At 37.1% G+C, this 27,485-nt stretch overlaps 1 protein-coding gene across 1 annotated transcript; it reads left to right on the forward strand.

Annotated features, from left to right (window-relative positions):
* Nucleotides 1–25,506, forward strand: LOC311296474 (nesprin-2). The gene is made up of 13 exons (XM_084418287.1): nt 1–283; nt 10,272–10,552; nt 10,643–10,793; nt 11,832–12,014; nt 13,064–13,201; nt 14,253–14,447; nt 15,904–16,117; nt 18,156–18,262; nt 18,774–18,825; nt 19,230–19,393; nt 22,071–22,253; nt 22,556–22,620; nt 23,859–25,506. The coding sequence occupies exons 2-13, from the start codon at nt 10,293–10,295 to the stop codon at nt 24,073–24,075; spliced, it is 1,929 nt and encodes a 642-aa protein (XP_084274413.1). The 5' UTR covers nt 1–283; nt 10,272–10,292; the 3' UTR covers nt 24,076–25,506.
* Nucleotides 25,507–27,485: the final 1,979 nt, after the last annotated feature.

Raw genomic sequence — 27,485 nt, forward strand, 5'->3', positions numbered from 1 at the left:
ACCGCTCGGGGGGCGTGGCTTCCTCTCACCTGTGTCAGGTGACAGTTCAATTTGCTTACAACTCAAAAGACTGGTGACTGTGTTAAGTGACCTGCAACAGAGTTTCTCTTTATCGCACAACATAACTTAGTGTTGTTTTTTATTTGATGTGTGTTAGTAAAGCATACCTGACATTTCAAAGCTGATCTCCCTGCGGATAAAAACTTTTGCTCATGTATGATTGCTGAAACCCCGAGGGATTCCCTGAAGGAAAAAGCTGAAAGCTGGAGTGACAGGTTTGCACGTAAGTCTTAAAAGGAATAAAATACAATTTCAAATTTTTTTTAATCGCTTACAAACATTTTTCACGTGCTTTACGCGTTTGTGCATTTAGCACGTGCATTTAATCAGCGTAGTGTATAATTATTTATACATGTATGGGTAGATTTTCGACGAAAATCATATTTATCACTAATCGAATTCTCTTTCAATATTACTTGTTCTAGTATGTAAACACAGAGACAGACTTTTTTGGAAGACGTACCAGATGGTAATTACGCACGTGACAGTTTGCAAAAGGCGTGTTTTAAGTGCTTTGCCTCTATGCAAGCCATTGTTTTCAAAGTATTTAAATGTGTTTCTGTTGTTGTGGAATGGTATGCATGACTCACCAGTTGGGTGACAACACCAGACCATCAGGTTACAAGACTACTGCTGAATGTGATACTCCATGCCCAATGATTATTCCCGCAATGGCATCTGATGCCTCTTGCAGTTTAAACTGGGCCTGTAGTCAGTTGTTGTTTATCTAATTAGTTTTAATGGGCTTAAATAACATTTCCAACCATAATGAGTCATAGAGCATCTACATCCTGCTTTAAGGCCTACTATTGGACACACCTACTCATTCTTTAATTTTTCCACATTTTAGATCTGATTAGCAAGTAAGTAAAACTATAATATCTCAAATGGAAGTATGGGAATTTTACAGTAAGCTGTTTTTCAGTGGCTGCTGTTTGTCTACATTACAGCTCTATGCATTTTCTTAACCATCTTAACAATGTACCACCCCTGGATGATTTTTGTGCACTATTGAATAAGGTGTTTTCATGTAGGCTATGTTCTTTTTTTTGACTGTTGTTCCTATCTGGACAATATGTTTTGTAAAGAAATACATATGCAGACTATATAAAATATATAATATAAAATATAATATAAAATATATATGGGTCATTGACGAATAAGGTTTTTAAAAGTGTAAAAAAAATAGAATGGAGATATAACTATATTTGAAACCATATTTTAGTTTACCTAGGTGTTAACAATAAGATTTTGTGGTTTGTACAATCAATTAACACTGTTTTTTGTCATTATTGATGTTGAGATAGTATATAGTGTTTACCACAGAAGATATATTATATAAAATGATCACTGATCTCATAAATGTAATCATTTATTGGACTACTCTAAACACTCCAACATATTCAAGTAAAACATTGCACAGGGAAAGGAGAAAAAGGGAAATGTAAAAAAAAAAGAGCCTTATCTGCTTTATATTTGTATTATTGTAGTTCCTTTAGTTATTAAAAACAATATTATTCCATTTAAATATTTACTATATCGGTTTTACCGAATGACCTTTCGACACTTCAAAATCTTTAAAATACCTTTATATGTAGTAAAATATATATATAAAAAAAATTGGATTCAGTAAAAGAGATCAAGTTGTACTACCTTACATACTTTGGATGTTATATATATATATATTATTTTATTATTATTATTATTATTATTATTATTATTATTATTAAGGCCTTTGGACAAAAAAAAAATGACCCGTCACTTCATTGACCCATATATATATTGTGAAATGTGTCCAAACTTGTGACTATGGTGTCCTTTTTAACTTTAGTTTTTTCTGATTTATTTTATATTTAGAATAGAATAAATGTATAGATAGAATAAGTATTTTAAAACATAATTTTTTTATTAAAAACAAATAAAAACCAAATAAATAAATGATTCCAGCCTCCAGACGTCATCTCCTTCCCCATATGTTTCTATCATTAATATCTCAGATCTCTCCGTATTGGTTGCCAACTTGCCATCATTAGCATAAGAATGTAATTTACAGTGTCCTCTGTGGTGGGAAAAAACTGCACACTGTCTACTACATCATGATGAGAATGTTAAATAATTAATGTTCCGACAGCTAATTGTGACACTAACAACTACATATTAGCTTTTTTATGCCATTTCATCCATCTGAGTGGATTTCAAGACTGCATGGCTTGAAGAACTTGAATTGGTGTTTTATTTTTCTAGACATCTTACTCTTATCTCAATCTGTCCGGGGCCTTCCAGTGAGCCCTTTAAAAACAATTATCTGATTTGCAGTCAATATACCCTCTAATTTGATGTTTACTATTTCAAACGTAGACCTAAACCCAATGATTTGATTGAGGCCCAACAAACCAGGGTTTAAGCAGTGTCAGGAAAAAGTGCTGTGAGCACAGAGAATGAAGTTCTCCTTCTGCTTGTACTTGTCCTGTTCTTTGGTTACTGTTCTGGCCTCCTGCTCTAGAAGACCCCAGAAGTGGGTTTATTTGAAGATTGTTGGTTGAAAGAAATGTATGTTGGTTTAAAAGGGCAAAAGAGAGCTTCCTGCTTTGTCTTTTCTTTCTAAATATCCCCTCCCAGACCCATTATGGTTCAGGACAGGGTATAGCTGCATTCAACAAAACACACTTCTTTGCCAGAATGACACCATGCTGAGTTTAATGATGAATGGTGTCATGCATCGGTTGTAATTGGCCATTCAGTCTAATGCTACTACTGGCTTTCATTGTTAGACCTTTTTTTTTTTTTTTTTTAAGAGCTTTCTCCTCCCTGTTGCTACTGGCCAGTTTCGTTGCTGAAACTGCAGATGCCCCCTGAGCAGAGCTTTGTTTGAAAACCAGGAATCAGATTTCACCAACACTTGTGAAGGATGAATGACAGTTTTGTATTCTGGCATGCACATATAATGAAAGCAAAGAGGGACGAAGGTGATCTGTGATTTAGTTCAGCTTTGACTTATACTTTTTACATAGCTTTGGATTAACACACACATATGTATAAATATATACATTTATTTATTTTAAATGTTTTATATAAATATTTCACTCCTCTAGAGAGGCATGTTATTTCTTTCTTTCTCCTGAGAGAATGACCTTGCTCCAGGCATGGCAAACAGACATTCTGCTTTGTAAAACTCTGTCTGTCCTTGAATGAATCCTCAGTTGTCAGGTGAATGAGTCTGTGTTATTCTCCCTGAGCACAACACCTGTCAGACGTCTGCTAGCTGGGGAATCACAGCTGAGAGGGCAATCATTTCCATCTCTAGCAATGACGCATTCATGTGGAGCGATCAAATTCGTCTTCTTAACAAGAGTGCCTTTTGGAGTAACTTGCCTTTGGCTGTGTGCTGCAGTTAATGGATGATGTCCTCATTAAACCTTTGATATTGTCACAAAGCAGCAGATCTTCTTTGTCATCTGTTGTTTTTGGAATTATGTTGTCTTAAGCATGGGAAATGGAGGCAATTCAAAGAGGATGCTGTCTGAGAACTCTCACCAGATTGCGAGTGCTGTAAATGGGATTAGAAGAAGCCTGGATTGGATTTGAAGGCTGATCTAGCTACTTTAATCACAAACTAACAATTTCTCAGAGAGCATTCGCCTCTTATTAAGAGAATTAAGGGCACGGTCGGACTTGAATTGAGACACAATAATGAACTGTAGTTCACAGGCGAGTTTGCTGTACCGATGCTCTTTTGCCCTCTACACAGCTTGGCCTCTGAGGGGCCCAAGGAGAGGAGGGGGGGCCTGGTTCGTGTCTTGCTTTGTGTGTGTGTAGTGGATCAGATCAGGTGTCTTGGCACTGGCCTCTTCTCCCTATCCGGGTGCTGAGAAAGGCCTGTTTGTTTGCGATTTGGGCCTGTGGCACCAAAGAGACAATGAGTGCAGTCTCTGCAGTCTCTGTGAGAACGGGGAGGTTCGAGCTCAAGCGGTGCAGAGCACCAGGGTCCTTATCTCCTCCGTCTTCATGAGCACCCATTACCGGAAACACAGATGTCCCTCAGACCACCTCCATGGGACGGTACAGACGGGAGTGGGTGGAACGCCGTCACCTCACTGGAAGTGTGTGCACACGTTTTCGATTAAAAATACATTTTCTGAACCGGTTGGCTCAATCAGGCAGAACTATTTTAGAACGTCGTAATATTGTGACTCCCACTGAGCAAATGGTGTTAAAATTGTGCGGGGTTGTGGTGTTCGTCATGTTAAACCACTGGTTTTGCTTGAAGATTTTACATTGCACATCAAGTGGTGGCCCAATACGGTTCCAAATGTCTGTAAAACCTCAAATAAAAAAACTTTAGCATGCGAGTACACAGTAAGGGCTAGCGCAAAATGCAATATATTTCTCAATATTTTTAATTTTTCCAAATTTTGCAAGTACAAAAAAAGCAGTTTTTTTTATTAGCTAGAATTTATTTAAATTATTTTAGAAATGTGCATTTTTTTTTTTTTTTTTTGCTTTATATACTGTTATGTTGATTTATTTGAAATCCCCTTCCAGTCAATAATTGTAGTCTTTGTCAGTCAAAATTACATTTAAACTTTTTTTTTTTTTTTTCGGTGAAAATAATTTCTTAATGCCTTGAAATAGCTTGAATGTAACTACAACTATGCTTCATTTTGTATACGCTGACTCATGAATATGCTAATCTCCCCCCCCCCCCCCCCCTTCCTGTCCTTTCTTAAAGGTGGTCTTTTGCTCATTGTGTTAAAATGCCCACAGAGCATGATAGGAATTATAGGAAATTTCCACCCGCACATTGACAGGATTGTTTACATGGTTTTAAAACACATTTTTGTGACTATGCTTGCGTCCGAAACCTAAGGCAGCTGATTTGTTGCCTCGCTGCTCAGGCGATGACTTTGCTGGCAGCGTTTGCACACAATGGTACCTCACAAAACTGATTTTGGACAGACTTTTCTTAGGCAGTGTAACGGTTTAATATTCTGCAGTAAAATAGAGAGAGCTTGGATGATAATTAGACCATATAATTACTACAATAGTAATTTCCCACTAGAAATGACATCAAAAGTGATTAGCATTGGTCAAAAAGTACTTTTACACACAAACTGACCACCAACCGCAACTTTCAGATGCCATGTTTACCATTTAGCTCAGCTGTCACCGATTGGAAAGCATAGGATTGTGGGATATCAAAGGCAGTGAAGGATACATCTATGCTGCCTTCAAAAATCAGTCAGATGAAGGTTTTACAGGAGGTTTCCTACATTGGAATGCTTACTCCGAAGGCAGTATTTTTAAGATTTCAGACGCAGCCTATCTTCGGTACACTGCAATTTTAAGGAGAAAATTCTCAATTATGGTGTTGACTGAATTTGCAGATGATTTGTCTTAAAGCATTTTAAAGACGCCACATAAACGCGTTAATTTGATTTTCACCACTTGAAGTGTTTATTTATTAGGTGTACATTTGTTTATTTCTCTATTTTAGTAGTTTTATATAGATGTTTCTTTAAATAAATGGATATTTAGTGATTATTCATTGTTTTATTATTTGCTTTTAGCTTTTTTTTGGTCACCAGTTTAGATCTACTGATATGAATTAGATTAAGCAGCGCCATCTTTTATATCCTTAGATTCCTTACTGCATGTCTTAGTCCATACTTAGTTATTGTAGGAAAGTTAGTTTACATCTAGAGTGTTGGTCCATGAGTCTAATTAGCATTTAGCTTTTCAGTGATGTTTTCAGTTATGTGATTGATTAGAGTCATTAGACACACACTGTTTTGTCCTCCACCTCAAATTAATCAATAGAATGTGGGCAGAAATTGTCGGTTATACTTTTTGCTTGGCAGCGTGTGGGATGAGATGCAGTCCGAGCCCCGAGCTTGGCAAGAGATTGGGTGTTTACTGCTTCGGATGAAAACAGCAACAGTCTGAGATTTTAAAATGTTATGACCTTTCCCATGCTTATCATAAGCCAAGGGAGGTAATTGTCATTGGCCACCGAAAGGGTAACTTTACCTCAGTTTGCCGTGAGGTTTATTCGGCGGCAAGGAGACAAGCTCCGCTTTATCCGCCGTTAAGAAAGAAAAACGATGTTCTCTCCAGAGAGACATTCATGTTCTGTGAGGGTGTTTTGTGGTGTCATATGATCTGGAAAAGATGTACTGAATGCTAAATACTGAAACGCCATTGATGTATTGAATGCATCATTACTTTTCATTTGCTTCCACATGCAGACTCATCCTGCCTCACCTTTCGCCTAATTGTAAGGGCTTTTTGTCCTCTGTCACACTCGCAGACAGCAGTTTGCGTGTTTATTCAACTCCAGCTCATTCAAATGCGGGCTGTGTTATGGAAAGATCCCCAGATGCACCTGCCTCGTCTGTTTCTAGCCAAACCACCGACACTAGCTGAATGGGATGACTAAGCATCTGTAATCCGGCCTGTCATTTACATCCTTTGGTGTCTCATGCTGATTTTTGACCCTGCTATATATATTAATTTACCATGATCCTTGTCCATGACTTTCTTGCAGGATTACATGTATATGATTACTATGGTCAAGCTGTCTGAGACTGGATTGGATATCAAAATGGTAACGTTTGTTTTACATTTACACCTGTGAGAACTTGCTATACCCCTATTCCACGTCTTAGGCTTGTATGACAATCTCCCTGGTTTGGTTTATGTGTTGGAGCATTATGATATGTAACTTAAGCTGGGCTGGGATGTACTGTAGTCCTACGGGGTGAAAATCAGCATGAAATCAGAGTAACAGTCATTGTGTCATTGCACGCCTGTTGGGTGTCACACGTACACACCTGTTCCTCAAGACACAAGCTCACCGATGAGATGGGATATGGCCTGCAGCCTGCAATAAGTTTGCTTACTTCAGAGTATGGATTGCAGTCGTGTTTGCACTCCATTACTCCTCAGGCGAGAGCAACATTCTCTGCAGGTTGAGAAAAGCAATAATGGTGACTTCGATTTTCAACCTGACTGCCTTAAGACTCAGTCCAGTGGCTTAATGCCCTCCACTGGGGCAAACTCACGGCAAACCCTGAGAAGGGACCATTATTTTGGCTGAGCAGGAAGTCAGCGTGTACTTGCAGTGGGGGCGGACGGCAAGGTTGCAGGTAAATTATGCCCATCTAACTTTGAGTTATTAGCTGGTTGGGCTTGAAGTTTTGAAAGAACTGTTCTCCCCAAGTGATCTCGCTAGGCACGTCCTTCATAAATACTGATGCAGGCCACTTATGAGACTGACGTAGGCTCTTAAGCTATTCTTGAACATTTTTTAAAAAGTGTTTTTCATGAGGTCAGCCCAAGGCAGTTTTTGGGACCATCACTCTTGATTGACAGCAGAAATGGCCTGGCATAGCTGACCTTGTTCTGCCAGCCACATTATGCAGGTATTAGAGTGAGGAAAATCTATTTGGCTTTTTTTTTCTTTTTTTTTTTTTTTCTGCCAGGGCTGTGGCGGCAGTGCCGTAACTCCTTTGGGTAATGGGCATAAAACTGATTTATGATTTTTGATGGCTGAAAATATACCCTAGAGCACAGGAGACTTTCCTCTGTGTCTGAAAGTTTTAATTCGTTTATTATGCAAATAAACCACAGCTTTTCTAACCACATGCACTGTGGTTAGTGAATGTGAAATTCTTCTTAGATGAGAGCTTTAAAAAGAAAACTATGCAATGATTTACATTTAGCATAGGACTTTTCGTTTTTGTTTGTCAACTTTTGAGCAATACTTCTAAAGCATTTATTAATATTAGTTAATGTTAATTTCAGCATTTACTAACACATTATTAAAATCAGTTGTTTGTTAACATTAGTTAATGCACTGTGAACAAACAATGAATGACCGTATTTTTATTAACTAACATTAACAAAGATTAATAAGTACCGTAACAAATGTATTTCTCATTGTTAGTTCATGTTAATACATTAACTAATATTAACAAATGAGACCTTATTGTAAAGTGTTACCTTTATTCATTGTATCTTATTAATGAATGTAGGCCTATTTTTGAAATTTTCATGTTAATTGATTGATTCATTTATTATTTGGTGTATTCATTTTATATTTAATTTTATTTATTCATTCAATATTTTATTCATTTAAAAAATGATATCTTAAATCCTGGTCACCAGTGATTTAAGTTTTGCACCATTTTAATAATCTTTTGGCATTACTAGTTAACTTTTAAAACTGACAAATGGATTTATTTTTAGTCTCTCAATTAAAAGCTGCATGCGTAGTCATTAAAATGGTTTTAAATTCTTCCTAAAATTCTTCCCAAAATTATTCCCAAAATTATTTAAAATTAGGGTAGGCGATTTTCGGAGAGTCTAGCAATAGCGAGTTAGCTTTGAAAACATTAGATCGTTATATATATATATATATATATATATATATATATATATATATATATATATATATATATATATAATATTATATATGTTATAATATAATATTATATATATATATATATATATATATATATATATATATATATATATATATATATATATATATATATATATATATATATATATAATATTATATATGTTATAATATAATATTATATACATACACACACATTTAGATGACTTAGTGATTGCTATCAATATGTGAAGAGACTTAACTAGCATAACAAAAAAATGTTTTGGGAACAAATCACCTACCCTACCTTTAATGTCAACTACCCATACATCAAATTTCCACTCCATTGTGTTGCATAGAAATGAATTTATCCCATGATGCATTAATGGCACACTATGCAGTTTCCGTTTTTCTCAAACAGCGCCCCCTAGAGTCGCTGTGGAGTCCTTCTATTTAACGTTACTGTCGTAAATACCGCTCACGCAGAGCCGTCTCTGCACTCTTCTGACCGCGCTTTCTTCGTTTTCTTCGCTGACTCTGCCATGACTCACGTCTGAAATGCGTGTTAGTGTCTTCCATAGAGGTAGTGATGGGGACGAGACCGCCTATGCCGAGTCCGAGTCAAGACAGAGTCTTTGAAGGGTCGAGACCGAGTCTTTGAGGAAGCAAGTCCGAGTCGAGACCGAGTCCGTTGATTTTCAAATACAGTCGAGTCCGAGTCAAGACCGAGTCTTTGAGGAAGCAAGTCCGAGTCGAGACCGAGTCTTTAGGAGTCGAGACCAAGACCATAAAAACATGTCAGTTTTCATATTCATGATTTAATATCACCCCAGTTAATAATCAACAGTTAGGCCTAAGCTAGATTGGGAATTGTTTAGAGGAGCGGTCTTAGCGTCTTAATATGGACTATGCTTTTACTATCATTAAAAAAAATCCCTACCACATGCATAATCATAGTTAGGACATGCAGAGCAAATTAAAATTTTCTAGTGGTATGTCTAAATTAGTAGGCTTAGCTACTTTATAACATTTTCCAATATTTCCCAATTTTAAACATTTTGACAATACACTAGAATTCAGTATCTTTTAAAACTTTATTCCCCCATAACACACACAAACATTACATAAACACAATTTCACTGTGTAATGCAGTTAATACTGACTCTTTTACACCCCCCCCCCCCCCTCCCCTTCCACAAACACACACACCCAAATACACACACATAGTGTATATCACACTACGTCACACTGCTGTTAACAACTATGTTCTACGTATGTGTTATTAATTTTCAATGTCCCCCTCCCCATTTCTGGCCGCTAAACCATTTCAAGTCCCCACTCCCACCCCAACCCAGCACTCTTTTGCAACCAAACCATTTAGCACCCCACATCCTAGTGATGGGAAGAGACCGCCTATGCCGAGTCCGAGTCAAGACCGAGTCTTTGAAGGAACAAGTCCGAGACGAGTCCGAGAAAGCAGAAATCGGTCTCGAGACCGGTCTACATCACTACATAGAGGCTGCTTCATATGTTGTTGATGTATGTGAAGTCGTGATTCTCGCAAGATTTGTCGGGTCGCCACCTCTCAAACTTGCATTGCTGGTTTTGCCAGCGAGTACGAGTTCGTTTACCATCTAGATGATGTTGAATCTGTTATTATTAAGGTACAAATCTTGCATAGTGTGCCTTTAACATCCTCATAAGGAAGACTAGATACTGTAATTGAAAGAACTCATTTTTGACAACAGGGTCACACTGTCTGTGTATCATGCTGTGTTTGATCCTAATGAACCCTTTGTGTTGTTGTAAACAGGTGGCGCTTGGTGATGCCAGGATGTTAGAAGAGACGTCACTCAAAGCCAGTCACCATGGAAACGCTAGAGTAGGCCCCAGAGGAAGTGATGAAGACCGAGGAGAGATACAAACATGTGTTGATACGAACCACCAAAGTGGTCTCTACCTACAGTCCTCTGAGACCTGCTGTCCCACGAGAAGCTTTCAACTACATGATGATTTGAATGAGTTCTCTAATGAGTGGTCGTCCATTGAAGACGTGAGCCAAGATGTTTCCTTCTCTCTTGAGGGCTGCGTCAAGTGAGTAGGCATCCATGTGTATTGGAAACCTGTCTGTATAACTGATCTGTACCGACTGTCCTACCTAATTGTTTCTTATTGGTCCATCAGGCTGGAGAGGAGGTGGATGCTGTGGTATGAATTCAAGAAAGAACTCTCCTGCTTGGACGACTGGCTTCGATCAGCTGAGAAAATAGCAGCGTCCCCGAACTCCAGCCATGTGCTGTATGTTACAGCAAAAGAGGAGTTACAAAAGTATGAGGTAATGAGACATTGGGTCTAATTTCAGTGATGTTTGATGCTTAATTTTAGGGTCAATGACAGGTAAGAGTGTGCAAAGAAAAGGAAAAATGTAATTAAAAACACGTGCCAAGTTCTTAAAAAACAAAACAAATTCTTTTTGTATTGGATGGTTTTAAGAAGTACTAGCATTAGCACTAGTACACACAAAAAAAAAAAGTTGTGATTTGATCAAGTAAAAATAGCATGCATTCAGGGTGAATGGAAAATGTTTGTATACACATCTTAATGTCAGTTTATAGAAAATAATCTTTCTTTTTTAATTAACTTTTTATTCATTACAAATTCAAAACCTATACATACACCACGGACACAAACAAGAAACGTCATCGCTCACATTACCCACTACACGTATCCTAAAATAACATACATATACATTCCAAACACTCGTACCCACTCCTAACCCGATAGGACCCTGTACACAAAGGAGAAGAAAAGAAAGAAAATGTTGAGGCCTAGAAACACAGTAGAGCTAAAGCCACAAGTCTGACCATTTACTAGTTTAAATCTGAGGGTGAAAACTCTTAAATGGAGTTGCCAAAACAAAATAATAAAATAATTTACCCCTAAACTCCTAGCTGCTGTGTTATTGTATAAGATGAGTGCAAGGCCATCTCAGATTAGTCATTACAGGTGTCTGTTGCTGAGTGGATACTGGCTAGTGTTTTGACGCTTTCTACAATGAAAGTGTAATCAACGACACAGACACACTTACACGCGCGCCGACAGCGCATTTACTCAGACTTGTCTGGAAGCCCGGGACTTGTGCCAGTGAAGATAAATGACACCAAATGGCCATCAAACTCCTTGGCTCTCCTCCTAAGCACCATTGCGCCTCCCTCCGTCTTAACCCCTCGCACAAATTTCTTAAAATAACCTGCTTTAGTTTTTCAGAGAACTGGTGGGATTTATTTTTTTACCTTCCGGTGGTTAATTTTACACTTTAGAGGGGGTTACCTCCTTGTTAATCGCACTGACTGTTTTTTTTATCTCTTTGCAGAACCTGCGTGCTGAGGCCAGGATGCGTTTAACCCAGCTGGACGGCCTGGCTCAGAAGAGTCGAACTCTGGCCGGCCTGTTTAGAGGTACTATGGGCGCACGGCTCGTAGAAATGACGAAGGACTGCGGACGGCGCTGGGATCAGCTCAGTAACACAGTGGAGACTGTGTGCCGCAGGTTAAAGGTATATAAAGACCCTCAAACTGCTCAAAGGTGACATCTGTTAAAGCAAGCACACTTTTTAAAGCAAAATCTATGAAATTCATTGTAAATAAAACAGCAGCTGTGGTTGCCAGAACTTTACCGCAAAAAAAGGTAGCAACGTTTTAGTTGCTACCTGCATATTTCACTAACTGACATAATGTAAATATAACAACTTACTGAAGTACTAAAATCTGTTTTGTACTTTTATAATACAGTGTCAACCATCAAAGACACAGGTGATTAATGAAAAAGCCACATGAAGATTCAAAGCTCATAAAATGTAGCTTTTCCACAAGCTGATGTAAATATTAATGTGTGCAGTGTCATGCACACGCATTCAAAACGCCATCATGGTAATACAAACAGAAAAAGAAAGATATTTCAATGAAAAAAATCTTCAAATGTGAAACTTCACACAGGGAATTCTGTAAATTATAGATGATTTGGTCTTAAATTTCCCAAAACTGTAAATTTAACAGCATTTTACTGTTAAAAATGCAATGGTAAAAAAACCTGAATGGTAAGTTTCATCATTACGACAGGGGTTTTTTTTTACCATTAAAATGATAATATTTTACAGTTTACAAATTTTTAGGTTCTCAATACATTGTTTATTTGGGCTGAAAAACATAAAAAGCACATGATTTTGAAAGGCGTTTTAGTTGCTACTTTCTACTCGCGTAAGTCTCTCTTGCCCCATTCCTTCCCTCATTTTAATCCCATTAACTCTTTATCCATACAGCCCTCTGCTCTGCCTGCGTTCAGCTTACATAATTCTGTCCTTTCAGCCGCAGTGACCCCTGCGCACTGTAGGTCTATGCTTGGCTGCATTGCATATGCCCCCCTTTACTGTGGGCTTTACAGTGTCTGTTTTGTTTATGCCATTTCCGCTCCCTGTTTGCCGCTTTGACGTCCTTGTTAGAATTTTGGTGTGTCTCCCTGTCAGTTTCTGTCTCTGCTAAAAACAGCATCAGGGTGTAGACGGTCAGACAGAATGATGCTCGCTCTGTCTGTGTGTGTGCGCAACAGCATTTGGTCTGCCAGCGGGAGGATTTTGAGAGGCAGAGTGAAGAGATGGCAGTGTGGCTGGCTGATATGGACCTCAGGCTGACTGAAGTGGAGCACTTCTCTGGCAAAGACACCTGCTCGAAGATGCACCAGCTTCAGGTACTCTCAGGAAACATGGATCCATGGATTGGTCCATGCAGAGAGAAATCTGATCACTCTTTGTTTGTTTGTTTGCCATCTGGGTAATGTGGTTTGTGTCACAACAAGTGCAGATCTTTAACATTTACAGGTTCAAATCCCTGAAAGGCATTTCTGAGCTTTATTAACCAAATAGTAGGTCACTGAAAGTATGAGAAACAAGAGACCTTTTTGCAAAAAACCATAGAGTTTATTTAAATAAAATAAATGAATAAAATAAAATAAAAATAAAATAAAATGAGGAGGAGGAGGAATCAATGTCACCCCAAAATCAGAATTAGTCATTTTAAATGAAGAACTTGCAAGTTATTTTTAGGACAGTTAATATTTCTCTGCACAGTGCTTTTCTTTTCCAGACATTTTATGTTTTTAAAGAAATCAATAATAAATAAACAATCATAATAGTGATGATGATGGTAATATAGTCCATCATCATGATAATCATCATAATAGTGATAAGAATAATAATTACGGCAGTATTAATGACAGAAATAATCATCATAATGATTATAATCAATGATCATAAGTGAGTATTATGATTGTTATATTAATATATAATTTTTTTAATTTAAATACAAATAAACACTTATAAATTAACTATTTTGGGCATTTTAATGATTCTAAACATAGGCTTAATTTTCCTTCCATTCAAAATAAGGGGGTTTATCTAAATATTTGGGGGTTTATCTATAGAACTATCAAGGAAAGATGTTGTATGTCTGTATTAAAGTCTGTGTAGAGAGAATGGTGTCGTCTTAGCGGCCCCTAATTTAATAATAAATGATCGTTGTGACGGAAGCGAATCAATCAAAACTAACTTTAGCTGGAAAATAACTTTATTAAAGAACCGCTATAAAGCCAAAACAATCTTACCTTAAATTGTACGTTTATCTCTGTAAAGCTGCTTTGAAACAATCTACATTGTTAAAAGCGCTATATAAATAAAGATGACTTGACTTGACTTGACTATGTGTATGATTATTAAACATGTTTGTGTATATCTATCTCTCAGGGGTTTCAAGAGGCGGTTGGAGAGAGTGCAGGTAAACTGAACGATTTACTCCAGCACGGAGAAGAGCTGATCCAAAGGAGCGAGCCGGCGGACGCCCAGGCCATCGAGAGCCAGCTGCAGGAACTCCTGCTCCACTGTACTTGTGTCTTTCAGGGCCTGGGCCGCCTGCACACACGCCTGCTCAGCATGAGACTGGTATATATCCATGCTGCATGTGCACAAATGAGATTAAACTTTCTTCACACCTGGAATGAACTAAGATAAAGTCTGAAAGTCTTCTCACAGTCTCTTTTGAACTTGTAATTCAATTGCTCCATTTTTGGTCTGAAATCAAGGTGCGTATAATCATTTCAACTCATTTGCCACCCCGAATGTTAGCCAACCAAGCAGTTGACTGATCTGCATTAGCATGGTAGCTTTTAGCTAAAGGTTTTGGTCAATCCTCCATAGATCAGTATTATCACGCACCATATGCACAATTGACTATGAAAACTTAAAAAGTCCCTTCTCTCCCCTGATATTCCCCTGATAGCTTTTTATTTATTTTTTATTTGATAATTTAATTTGTGCCATCTCAAGTTCACTGTTGCTCAAGGCAGGGCTGTTGCATATTTCAGAAAATTATCCCAAGGGAAAGCTACTCAAGCATCCAACTTCATACGTTCTGGCAGGGGAGTCATGAATACACCCCCTGAATAGCCTGAATTGTTGTCTTGTAGCCAAGCAGCCACTGTACAATACATGTACTGTCCATTTGAATAAGTTCCTTGTGTGAGCCTTTGTCTCTTTAGGTCCAAGTGGATCATGTTAAGACATGCTAAAAATCTAGCGTTTTTATGTTCTTTATGCTGTTGTCTGATATAGTATGTTTATAGAATCCCACACCAGACATCTCATGATGAATTGCCACAGTATATTTTCCATAGCTCTGAAAAAGCACACAATGTCTATTATGTGTAGGCATACCCCCCCCCCCCCCCCCCCCTCACCCCAGTTCAGTATGTTCTCAGAACTTTCAGAATGTTGTTGTCACACTTCAGAAAGAATGAATTGTATTGCATAAATTATTGTGTGATTGATGTAATGTAATTAACTGCAAAATTATTTAATGTATAAGTTTTCACTTTTACTCAGCATGGATGCATTCAATTGATGATTGAAAAGTGACAGTAAAGATTTACATTGTTACAAAAAAATATATTTCAAACAAATAAAGTTATTTTAAACTTTTTATTCACCAAAAAAAAAAGAAAAAAGTCATGGTTTCCACAAAAATTAAGCATCACAACTGTTTTCAACATTGATAATAATAAGAAATATTTATTGAGCACCAAATCATCATAGTAGAATGATTTCTGAAGGATCATGTGACACTGAAGATGAGTAATGATGCTGAAAATTCAGCTTTGCCATCACAGGAAAAAATTATTTTCAAATAGATAACTTATTATTATTTGAAATTTCATATTATTTTGTAACTAAAATTAACAAATAATGTTTTGCTGTGTTTTTTTTTATCAAATAAATGCAGCCTTGGTGAGCATAAGAGGCTTCAATGACATAAAAAAAAGCCATCTTCTTCCTTCTAAATAAATACCTTTAAACTGAAATGTAATTCTGAAAACGCAAGTGTTGAATTGTGTTATCGCAGGTTTTTGAAGAGGACTGGGCACTGTGTGCCTCTGACTCTGGCTGTCCCTCTGAGAGTATGCCGGAGGATGAGTTTTTAGAGCGCACCATGGCTCAGGCCTGCCTTCCTCAATCCAGTCAAGATCACCAGGTTCTGGAGTGGGACCCTTCGGTGGACATTGGTCGGTCAGTCTCCCGGGATGACACAGACTCGTCCTCCTTCAGTGCTGCTGCAGGTATGGATTGCCCCTGTAATCCAATCTTCATATCTATTACCTGCCATGGCGATCTAGTGGTCCGCTACCCGACCCGAGCCAAACGTTCTCGGGCACGGGGCGGGTCCGGGCTTCAATTTAAAGCCTGTGCAGATGTCTATGGCAATCATAAAACTTTAGGTGGTGATTTAATTGACATGCAAATAATTGTGATTAGCTTTCTGTTTTTGTTCAATTCATTTACTGTGTAAGCTTGATACACATACCTTTAAGTTGTTGTTTATTCACATTACACTTGACATCATACATTGAAATCTACAGTAGTTTTATTTATATACAATCTTTTTTATTCATATTTTGAATTGGCTTTTGTAATATTTTCAGTTTTCATTTTAATTTTAGTTTAATTTTGCTATGTGGTTTTGTATTATTATTATTATTATTATTATTATATACACACATTTCTATATAGCTTCAATTATTTAACCCCTTAACGCCCACTGTCGCGAATTTGCAACAAACCCCTTCCATTCAGACTGCAGGCGAGATAGCGTGTGTTTTCCCCCAATGTCTGTTTGTGCACATTCGATACATACCTAGGAACATTTTGCACACACTGGTTTCTAGTAAGAGCGGTCGGGGTGGAAACTACATCCGGTTCACCGAAGCTAATATTTTGGTTTGCAAAATCCGCATATCAAGGGCGCAAATGTGGAGAAATTGCCCAAAATGAGTTAAGTTGTGTTAAGATAAAAATATGTACTAGCTTATTGATTGCTTCTATAGCTATGTTATTCATATAGACTTGATGTGACGAATATTTTTTACGTACTTTGTAGATTTCTGTTTGTAGCAAATTTGCGACATTGGTCCATAACGGCTGGATTTGGCTAATGGCTACATATTATAATAATGCTATATTTAGATGGTTTCAGGCCAAAAAATATATATATTTTTTTTTTACAAAAAATAGCATGTTAGGATATAACACTATAAGAATATATAATGTATGCACTGGAGAAACAAGGAAAGAGTTAAATAGAGTGTAACATGGAATGTATAAAAACTACTGTCAATGTTAGGGAGTAGGAGAGTGTTTTGTTTCTTGCTGTTGTCAAGATTCATTAATTTGTCAATTAAAGTTTATAAGTTCTAACAACTTTGTGCCATGAATAAAATCTACATACCTGAGATGGGAAAATGTGTTTTATTAATTTTACCATTTTGTAAAAAAAATTACCCTAAATGCCTGTTGTTGCAAATTTGCAACATACCAAAATTTCTATTTATTTGTTGTGCAAAAGTGAAATTGATAATCTCAACATTATTTGCCATCTACTTAAAGGCAAAAACACACATAATTTTTTTTTTTATATACAGCTATATAAATTCAGGCGTTAAGGTAGCAGTTGTAGTTTAGTATGTAAAAAAAAAAAACCGGAAACAAAAATTTGAAATGGTGCATTATCAATTAACTGAATTTTTTTCATTTTTATTTGTTACTGAAAACAATTTTTAATAGTTTAAGTTATAATACTGATGTACATTATTGTTTTCTCTAAAGCTCTGTAAAAATATTGCACAGGGCAGTAATTATGTTTAATATATAAATACAATTTTAGATATTTCTATTGGTCCATGTGTGTTTTTTTTTTTAAATCTCAGCCAACCTAAATATTATTTTGTTGTAATATTGACTATTTTTGTTGCTCTCTGTTGTGTATTATTGATGTCTGTTGGTGTTATAAATATTAAGCATATTATGCAGTAGTACTATATTTCTGTCTTAAATGTATCACGTTCCGCACAACATTTCTAAGTGCATGTTAAAATAAAGTGAAACTGGAGCACTTTGCATTCACAATATAAATTAACCCTTTGTTTATACGTCCGCGTGCATGTGGTGTAAACCACCGCAGGGGCTCCAGAGATATTTATGCTTCACATGCGAATTACAATCAGGTGATTATGTAATAATCATGATTCCAAATGAGGACTGGAGGGTTTAATACTTTCCGTAGCCATTTTTACATTTTAACATTTTCTTCCATCCTCTCAGGTGTGTCTTGCACAGATGAACCAGCCAAATATCCTCTGAGGAGGAGAGTCTACAAGAGTCCCGTGGACTCGCATCCAGACAGGGCATCTGTCAGCTTCAAGCAGCCAGTAAATCCATCTGACAGCTCCAACTTCGTTCCATAATTATTTCCATTATACTATACATTTAAACATGGATTGCTGGTCCTTTGTGTATTTGCATACATTTTCCATCTAGCAACTAAATGTAATTGAAATGCAAATTAAGGGATTTTTTTTTTTTTTTTTGCATAGCCATTTTTGGCCTCCAACTAAAATGATATCATGGTTGTTGGTGTCTTTGTATGCATGCATAGATGTAAGCACACGTGTGCTTGCACGTTGTAGCATGCAGGGGTATGTAACATGCAAATAGATGGTTACAGGTCTGAGTTAGATGGTATGTTTTTACTTATTGAGCTGGCTTTAGAACGCGTTAAGCCACCCTACTATTCAAGTGCATTGAAGTACATTACTTTCAATAGAAATGCATCTTAATGTATAGAAGCCAACGTTGATGGTAAAAATGGCTGTGAATAACATGCATCTGTGTATATCTTTAATGTAGGTGAATGCTGAACGTATTTGTTGTGTTTTTCAGGGCGTTGAGAAGAGCTTAGAGCGTGTGGCCCCACCCCAGATGCCAGTGCCAGGTAAAGCCGTGGCTCCTGATTGGTCAGTGTCTCTGGTGCCATCCACTGAAGGCAGTGTCCCTCTCACCGCTTAATCACTCTATAATCATGGAAGAGCTGCTCTCAATTTGGCTGGTTTTCTAATATCCTTGAAAAAAAGCCAATAGCCACCTAAACCTCATTTATAAGGTTCATGATGGGCAAAGGTCTCAACTTTTGAGCCTCTGTATTGTGATTTGCCCCATTGTATCATATTCTATGCAGCAACTAGTTTTCAAATGTTATATGTGGTGCTTATATCCAGGGATTAGACATTTTTATGGTAAATGTGTAGTCTAATCTGCAGTCAACCAATTTTTTACATCATAGTCCTGATTTGTTTATGCTTTGCTAACGTCTGTTTTGCATGTGTTTGTTTTTGATAGTCATCAGAGCCGGCAAGCCTCAGTACGCCAGACAATTTAAGACTTCCACACCTGAAACTAGGTCTCCTGAGCCTGTGACCTTTGACCCTGACCGCATCTGCGCTTGGCTGGGCCAGACGCATCAACTTTGTTCTAAAGCCGTCCAGACGGAGCATGTTTCACAGGTACACTTTGCTTGGAATCTATTGATCAAAGAAACCTGAAAGAACTGTATCACGATTTCCACAAAAACATTCAAATATCTTTTGAATGGAAGTGTATGTATACATTTAAGCTTCTCTGTGAGTAATGCTACTCATTACACTGTCTGTCAAAAATGGTTTAATGGCTCTCGTAGATTGCTTTTGGCATTAGCTTGATGTCAATATTATTGAATTTTTTTGATGCAAAGTAACTGTGTTGTTAATACCAGTGGTATATCAGTGTCACTTATTTAGAGGCCATAAATGGCCAGCTGCTGCTGCTCATGTGTTTATAATGAATTGCAGCTCATAAAATCAGTCTTTGGCCTTTAAATATATTTATTTGTCATTTATACAGCCATTGACTTTTAAATAATTATATAAAATCATTGAACTTTTCATCAATGGTAGGACAGACTCTCTAAGTGATGGTTGTTGAATATGAATTTTACACATCACCCAAGTTGTAGCTATTGATGCTTAAGTAAATAATCCTAATTATTATCCAGTGGGGTCCAAAAGTCTGAGACTGCAATAAAAAAAAAACTGAAGTGTTTTTTTTTGTTTTTGTTTTTTTTTTACCTGAAACTGATAATATATATATATATATATATATATATTAGTAATATTATATTATATTATAATATAAAAAAAAAAAAAAAATATATATATATATATATATATATATATATATATATATATATATATATATAGTGTTATATATATATATATATATGTATGTATATATATATATATATGTATATATATATATATATATATATATATATATATATATATAGTTATATTATATTATAATATAATATAAAAAAAAATATATATATATTTTTTTTTTTTTTAATGGGTAAAAAATTATAAATGGTATTAAATCACAAAATTGCACTAGTTGACTTCTGAGACCCCACTTTATGTTCATCCTACACTGCATGGTTCAGTATTCATAACTTGCTGATTTTTGTTCTGGATTTGATTTCTGCTTCATTAGTTTACATATTTAGTGCTGCAGTCATAAATGCAGAATGGATGATTGGTGCAATTGTGATTGGAGAAATGTTTGCCAAATCTCATTAAGACAAGGCACAGCAGTCACAGGCTGTGCACGTTATAACAGTCTCGACTCTGTAATGGTCATCATGCTGCTTTTCCATCTCACACTGACTTGCTGAAGATCTGTTTACTGCCTCAATGTGCTCTTCATATTAGGGATATAATATAATATAATATAATATAATATAATATAATATAATAAAAGTTCATTATTTGCATGTTTAAGGTCCTGTCAGTTTAAACATCCAAGCGATTTTAAACCATTCTAGCGCAAGATGTGAAAGAAGTCAATTCGCGCGCACACACACACACACACACACACACACACACACACACACACACACACACACACACACACACACACACACACACACACACAACAGCACAGATGACATGCGAACACAGAATTACGTTCTCTTCAGCGTCTATTTGTGCTTGACAATGCTTGAGTATCCTCAAATGCATTCGCTTTGGCTAACATGAACGTAAACCATGGAGAAATAAAACAAATGCATATCATTATATTGGATCCATGAATTTGTCTTAAAGTGACAGCAGCCTCATATTCCTGTCATTAATGTTAATCAATCAACAAAATACAAATGGAAAATCACTTTTGCTGCTTTAACAAAGTTGAATTATATTTAATTTATACAGTGAAGACTATGCAGTGTTAATATACATTTGATGATTCAATTTCTGAACCTGAAAAACAAAGCACTGTTTATTTAATTTGTATCTTTGTTGTATTTTTATCTATGCTTCTAATTAGTTTATTTTCTATGGAGATTCACTCCCCTACAAAATCATTCTAGAACGATGAATTATTTCCAAATAGAGCTATTCAAGTCATCTAGTGAAATTGTTTATCACAAATCCATAATATTTATTAATCTTTCTGTGGGAGAAAAAAGCCTATTTTAGGGGCATCATAAAAATAAATGTACACGAGGAATATATGAGGCACACATTATTCAGCCGTGCTGATAATTAATCCATCTCGAATGAATCCGTACCATCTCGACTTAAAAAGCTCAACGCTTCCTTTAGAGAGGGAAGGGGGGGGGGAGTTGGTTTCTGGGAAAGAGAATCCTCTGCACTGATGCAAAGGCCGATTTGCCTGCCGAAGCCTTGGAAAAACCTTGACGAGAGAGAGGGACCATTTCCATTTCAAAGAGCCTCTTGTAATTTCTCAGTGCTCATGGCTAATTGGCAGCTTTACAGGGAAGGGGAAAAAGACCAGCCGCTTTAACTGGCTCTTTAATGGCAGCCATAATTGTGGGCACAAACATAGTGGGGAACTGGCACTGCCAAAGGGCCAAAAGCGCCTGTGTAACGTGTCACACGAAAAAGTAGAGGCAGCGTATCTGTTGGTCCCATTAAAGGATTCAAAGAATGAGAGCAAATGAGAAAAACAAGAGAGCACAAAAAGACAGAGCACAAAAAGACTTGAACCTTATTAGTTAATGGAGCCCGTCTCTTTCGATTTACAAGCGCCTTTTGTAGCATAGCGAAGCTGTCACATGTAGTGAGAACTGTGCTGTCCGCTCTTTTGGCAATCAAAAGTGTTTGTTGCTTCTGTGAATCTTTATAGCCTCGCTCCAGTTTTTCATCTCTGCCTTCCGGAAAGGAGGAGGAGGGAGTTGAGTATCAGGAGAACGTGCTCCCCCAGAGACGCCCCCACCCACAGCAAACTCAGCACACGTGCTACAACCCCTGCCCGTCCCAGTCATGTGACCTCCAGCATCACTATTCCCAATGTCACGGAGACCCACAGGTATATCTCCCTCGTGCAGACACTTACGCCCCAAACACCCTCACACAGTAGCTTCAAATGTGTTACAAACTACATAACTACTTTTGTGGTCACCTAAGGTTTGTGAATTAAAGCCAGGTCTGTTAATGTGTAGCGAATGTGGCGCCTTGTGTGATTTTTATGATGTGATTTACACCTCAACACACCCCACACATAATTGCACTTGTAATGTGTGCCAGTGCCAAAGAGCTGGTAAACAATAGCGTCCCTGCAGGGCTTTGTTAATCTCAAGCTATTATCGTCTTGTCCCTCTCTGTCACTAGAGGCAGCAGGAGAGACTTTCCTTCCCCGACTCACTGGAGGACAACACCTGTACAAAGTCGAGTCGGTGAGAAACTGTTTGATTTGATATGGTTAGCACTAATTATGTATTTTGTTGTGATAAACTGCATTTAATTTTTTTCTCTCTCTCTCTGAACAGCTCTGAAAATAGGCATCAGAAATGCACTAGCATTCAAAAGTTTAAAATACTTTTATTCAACAAGTATGCATTATATTAATCAAAAGTGACAGAAAAGACATTTTATAATGTTACAAAAGATGTTACAAAATGGCTCACGTTTCCACAAAAACAAATATTAAGCAGCACAACATTGATATTAAAAACTAAATGTTTCTTGAGCACCAAATCAGCATATTAGAATGATTTCGGAAAATTCAGCTTTTTTTAAATGTATAAAGAATAGTTTTTCAAAAATATCAATATTTCACATTATTACTGTATTTTTGTTTAAATAAATGCAGCATTGGTGAGCATAAGAGATTCTTTCAAAAACATTGAAAACCCCCAAACTTTTAGTGATAGTGAATTTGCCTGTCTGCATATTCAGTATGTAAATCTAAAGGGATAGTTCACTCAAAAATAGAAACTGTCATAATTTACTCTTTTCTAAATTCTAAAATTGTCTTTCTAAACCTGGACTAAGATATTTTTGGGAAAAAGTTTTATAATCAAAGTCACGGTCCAACATATTTAGAGTTGTACCCAATATTCTTAGTTAATCGTGAGCCAGTGATTTGGGCAGTGTTAAGGTCTATTGGACTGCAAACATGCAATGAGAATCATTTGACAAAGTGAAGTCATATGCTTCCCTGACCAGTGAGGCCAATTTAAATGCATTTAAACATGAAGCAAGGACACATATGTTTAAATGTTGGTTAAAGTCATTTTTACATGAATCGTTGAAACATTTTGGAATTGTTAAATGAAGGCTGTCCTTAAAGAAACTCCACGGCGAGCAGTATTTGCACATATTAAAGCAATTTTACCTCACCAATGCATACCAAGCTTAAATTAAAATTGATTTATGCTCCTGGTGGGTCATTATCTTGCTCCAGTCGTAATTAAACACACCTGAACCAGCTAATCAGAGTCTTTTGAATTGCTAGAAACATCCAGGCACAAGTGTTGGGGCAGGTTGGAGCTAAACTCTTGGGAAATTGGCCCTCCATGAAGCAAGATTGGGCACAGCTGATTTATGCCAACTATCACCATAGCGGAGACCTGTCTCTTTCTTCTGTTAATGCTGAAAAATTGCTTTTTATCATATATTTTTCTTTTTCCAGTGGCCCGATTAAACCGAAGACCTCTACTAGCAGCCAATGGCAAAGAGGCCCCTGGCAGTTGTGGCCCCTGAGGTTTTATGTCATCCTATTTGCCCTCCTGCTTGCTGTGATGATCTGGTACCTCATTTCAGTCCATGATACCTCATGTCGTCGGTCCAATACCCTGACCCGCTCATTTCACCTGGCCCTACATTATAAAGGACCCCCTCCCACCTGAGGACGCAAGCTGTGATTATTACAGCAACGACAAAGAGTTTAATAAGCACATATGGGATTGTTTTCAGGGTTTCCCTTAAAAAAAATTCTTCCCAGAATGAAAGCATGTGAAAATGGAATGGGTCTGAAAGTTTTGCTATATGTTTGGCTGCATGGCCGGCGTCACATTGGTCGTAGATTAAACAAGACCATCTTTAGGCACTGTCCACATGCTTTAAATATGGTTGGACTCAAGGCCAGCAAAGCCTGTGAGTGCAAACCCATGTAACAAGTTCACTTAATTCTGCTCTGACACTAATTTTCTCACAATGTCAAAGTGTATAGTATAAAATTGAAATGATTTGACAGCTCTGGAAGCATCACTATTTAAAACTGCCTTGTTTACTTGATTTTTTTTTTTTTTTGACTGACAGATTAAGCATTTATTGGCCAACCATTATTTATAAGGGTGTGAGTGTGTGTTTGTTTCAAGAATTTTTGTTAAAAAATATTGTTGTAGTTGAAGACAATTTTGTACAGAGAGAGAATTAAACTGAACACGATACACAATATTTGACCAAGAACCACTATATTGTATGCTGTAATCACTGTAGCATTTTAAAAATGGGCATTCTGCACTGTATTTAACATATTGCATCAGTCCAATGAAGAAGACTCAACCAGGCTTTAAAGCAAATCCTTGTGCACATCAAGGATCACTTTTGCACTGTTTTCAATTTTTTATGACTTCTAAAAATAAAAGAGATGAGCGAAAACAAGCGGTTGGCTGTGGATGGTGACACTGGAATGAGTGTGGAGTGACACGCCGTGTGATTCTCATTGGGGGGAAGCAGTCAGTGCCTTTCTCTGTGTATCTGGCTTGGTGGACTTGCTGAAAGAAGGTTTTGTGCTGCTGCCAGGGAAGAACACTCAAAAAGATTATGAAAGAATGTTTCAAATTCAATTAGCACACAAACGATCTTAGTTGGAAACGTCTGCAGATGGCCTTTCAACCTCATCTCTCTCCGTTCAGAGCTCTTGGGACTACTGTAGTCAACACTGCAGAAAACCAAGTGTGCTGTGCATGCAAGCAAGCCTGTCTTTTGTTTGATGATGAGTTTATTTACTTGGCAGGAGCAAAAGCGGAGTCTCAAATTGAACCATATACCTCTGCGAGCCCATAAACCCCAAGCAAATAAATTCTAGTATCCACCTGAGGACGACGTGAACAAACGGAGGAGTTCTCTAGCAATAAAACCTTTAGAGGAAATGGCCTTTTCTGAACTCTGCCGAAGCATTGAAGGTCAGTGCTGCTGTTACAACATTGTTAATTGCTGATATAAAGAGCATTTGGATTGGTTGGAAAAGGGATTATGCGGTAATAGTTCCTGCGAAAGATGGAGAGGAGAGAACTTTTTAATAAAACATGCATATAAATGTATCTGGGCTGCACAACTTGCATGATTCTGAAGCATTTTTTTTAATGAATGTAAATTCATTTTAATTTTGGCTCCTAACTCACCAGTATCCGTTATATGTGGCATTACAAATTGACAGGGCAGATGTGTATCAGAAAATTCAGACAACCTGACTCTGATTAGGCAGCATCACTAACTCAGTTTTGCGATGGTTACTCTGAATTAATATGATGCCACTGACCACAACAGGCCTTGCCTATCTCAGGGGAATTGCCACGCTTGAGAACAGAGAGAGCATTTTGTTTTTGCACCATTCAGCTGAGATGTGGCCGAACTAATCCTGAAGGCCCAGCCATTTGCATTCCTGTGTATTACAGAATGTTAGTAACACAACACCAATAAGCATTATAACGCTGTAAACACCATAACATACAGTTTGGCTACCTGACAAACGTTTGGAAATATTAAAACTTTTGGTTGCACTTTATTTTTCAGTTCGTGTACTTGTGTGTTCTTACAGTGTACTTGCCTATAAGAAAGTACTACTGTAGGTCATAAGGTAACTATGTGGGGTATAGTTTCAGGGTTAGTACCTAGTTATTATACAGTTATTACAAAGTACATAGTATGTACATGGGGAACAGGACTGTAAAATAAAGTGCAACCCAATTTTTACTCTTATATTCACCAAGGTTGCATTTAAGTAAAAATGGTAATATTGTGAAACAGTATTAAAAATTAAAAGAACTATTTTCTATTTGAATATATTTCATAATGTAAAGTATTCCTGTGAAGTCAAAGCTGAATTTTCAGCATCATTACTCCAGTCTTCAGCGTCACATGCTCCGAAAAAGCTGATTGTAAATATTAAAATATATACATTTATATTCTTAACTGATAGAGAGCTTTTAAATAAATTACATTTATTTGTGTATAATTTTTTTTATGCTATATTTTGGTCACTGGTCACCCTTACTAAATATGCATTTTCTTACTGTATATGTTTAGAAATGTCACTGCCAAGTTTTTGTTTCCATTGAAATGTCCAGTTTAATGTACGAATAATCTCATACAGAAAACATTTGTGTGGCTCATTTGTTCAATGCATGAGTCGTTGGTTATTCCCGATGTGAGATTCAGACATTTCATGCCCCGCTTGATGGACAGAAGTTTCAATCCCACCTTGCACCAAAGCTTTTTTGATCAATACTAAAAGAAGCATTTCACAATTATGATCTGCTGTTTTCAAATACCATTTCTGTGTCCTGCCAACACAAGTGGGCAAAGGCACTCAAGTAACTTAATGAGATAGCATGGAGCTAATCGACAGGATAGGGCACGATTGGCTGGGACCTCGGCTCCCACCACCACCCCCCGCTCCCGCACAGCAACACCAGTGATTGAGATCGACAGGCTGTCTGCTTATAAAGAGATTACATGGAAATCCCTCTGAAGCCAACACTTCAGGACAGCGCTCGTTTGGATATCTAGAACAGCTGCACCTCAAATATTGTTCATGCGTGAAGTTAACGTTACGTTTAGGCCGTAAGGGACACATTAACCAATCAGCACTATACTATAAAAGGTCACTGAACAGTGCAGCTTGTCGGAGCTGTCCACTGGGGCAATGGGGTGAAAGATCTAAATTTGCTTAATCGACAAATGTCTCACAATTTAATAGCTGTCATGCACAAAAATGGCTTGTGAAGTGTGCATTGCACCTTACTCTCAAAAAATTGCAATTTAAACAGATAGTTCACCTAAAAATTTAAGTCAAGTAATTTACTCACCCTCGTGTTGTTCCAAACTTGTATGAATTACTTTCTTCAGTGCAAAAAAGATAGCCTATATATATTTGTCCATACATTGAAAGACATTTTTCAACATTTGTGTTCCTTTGTGAATTTTTTTTTTTTGAGCAAATGATAAAATTTTCATTTTGAGGTGACCAAACCCTTTAAAGTTGGGAGGTAAAATGGAAGTAGTATCAGATATTTTCTTCTGTATTGTGAAA

This window comes from Rutilus rutilus, assembly GCF_951802725.1.
Source record: "Rutilus rutilus genome assembly, chromosome: 9".
In the NCBI taxonomy this organism is placed as follows: Eukaryota; Metazoa; Chordata; class Actinopteri; order Cypriniformes; family Leuciscidae; genus Rutilus; species Rutilus rutilus.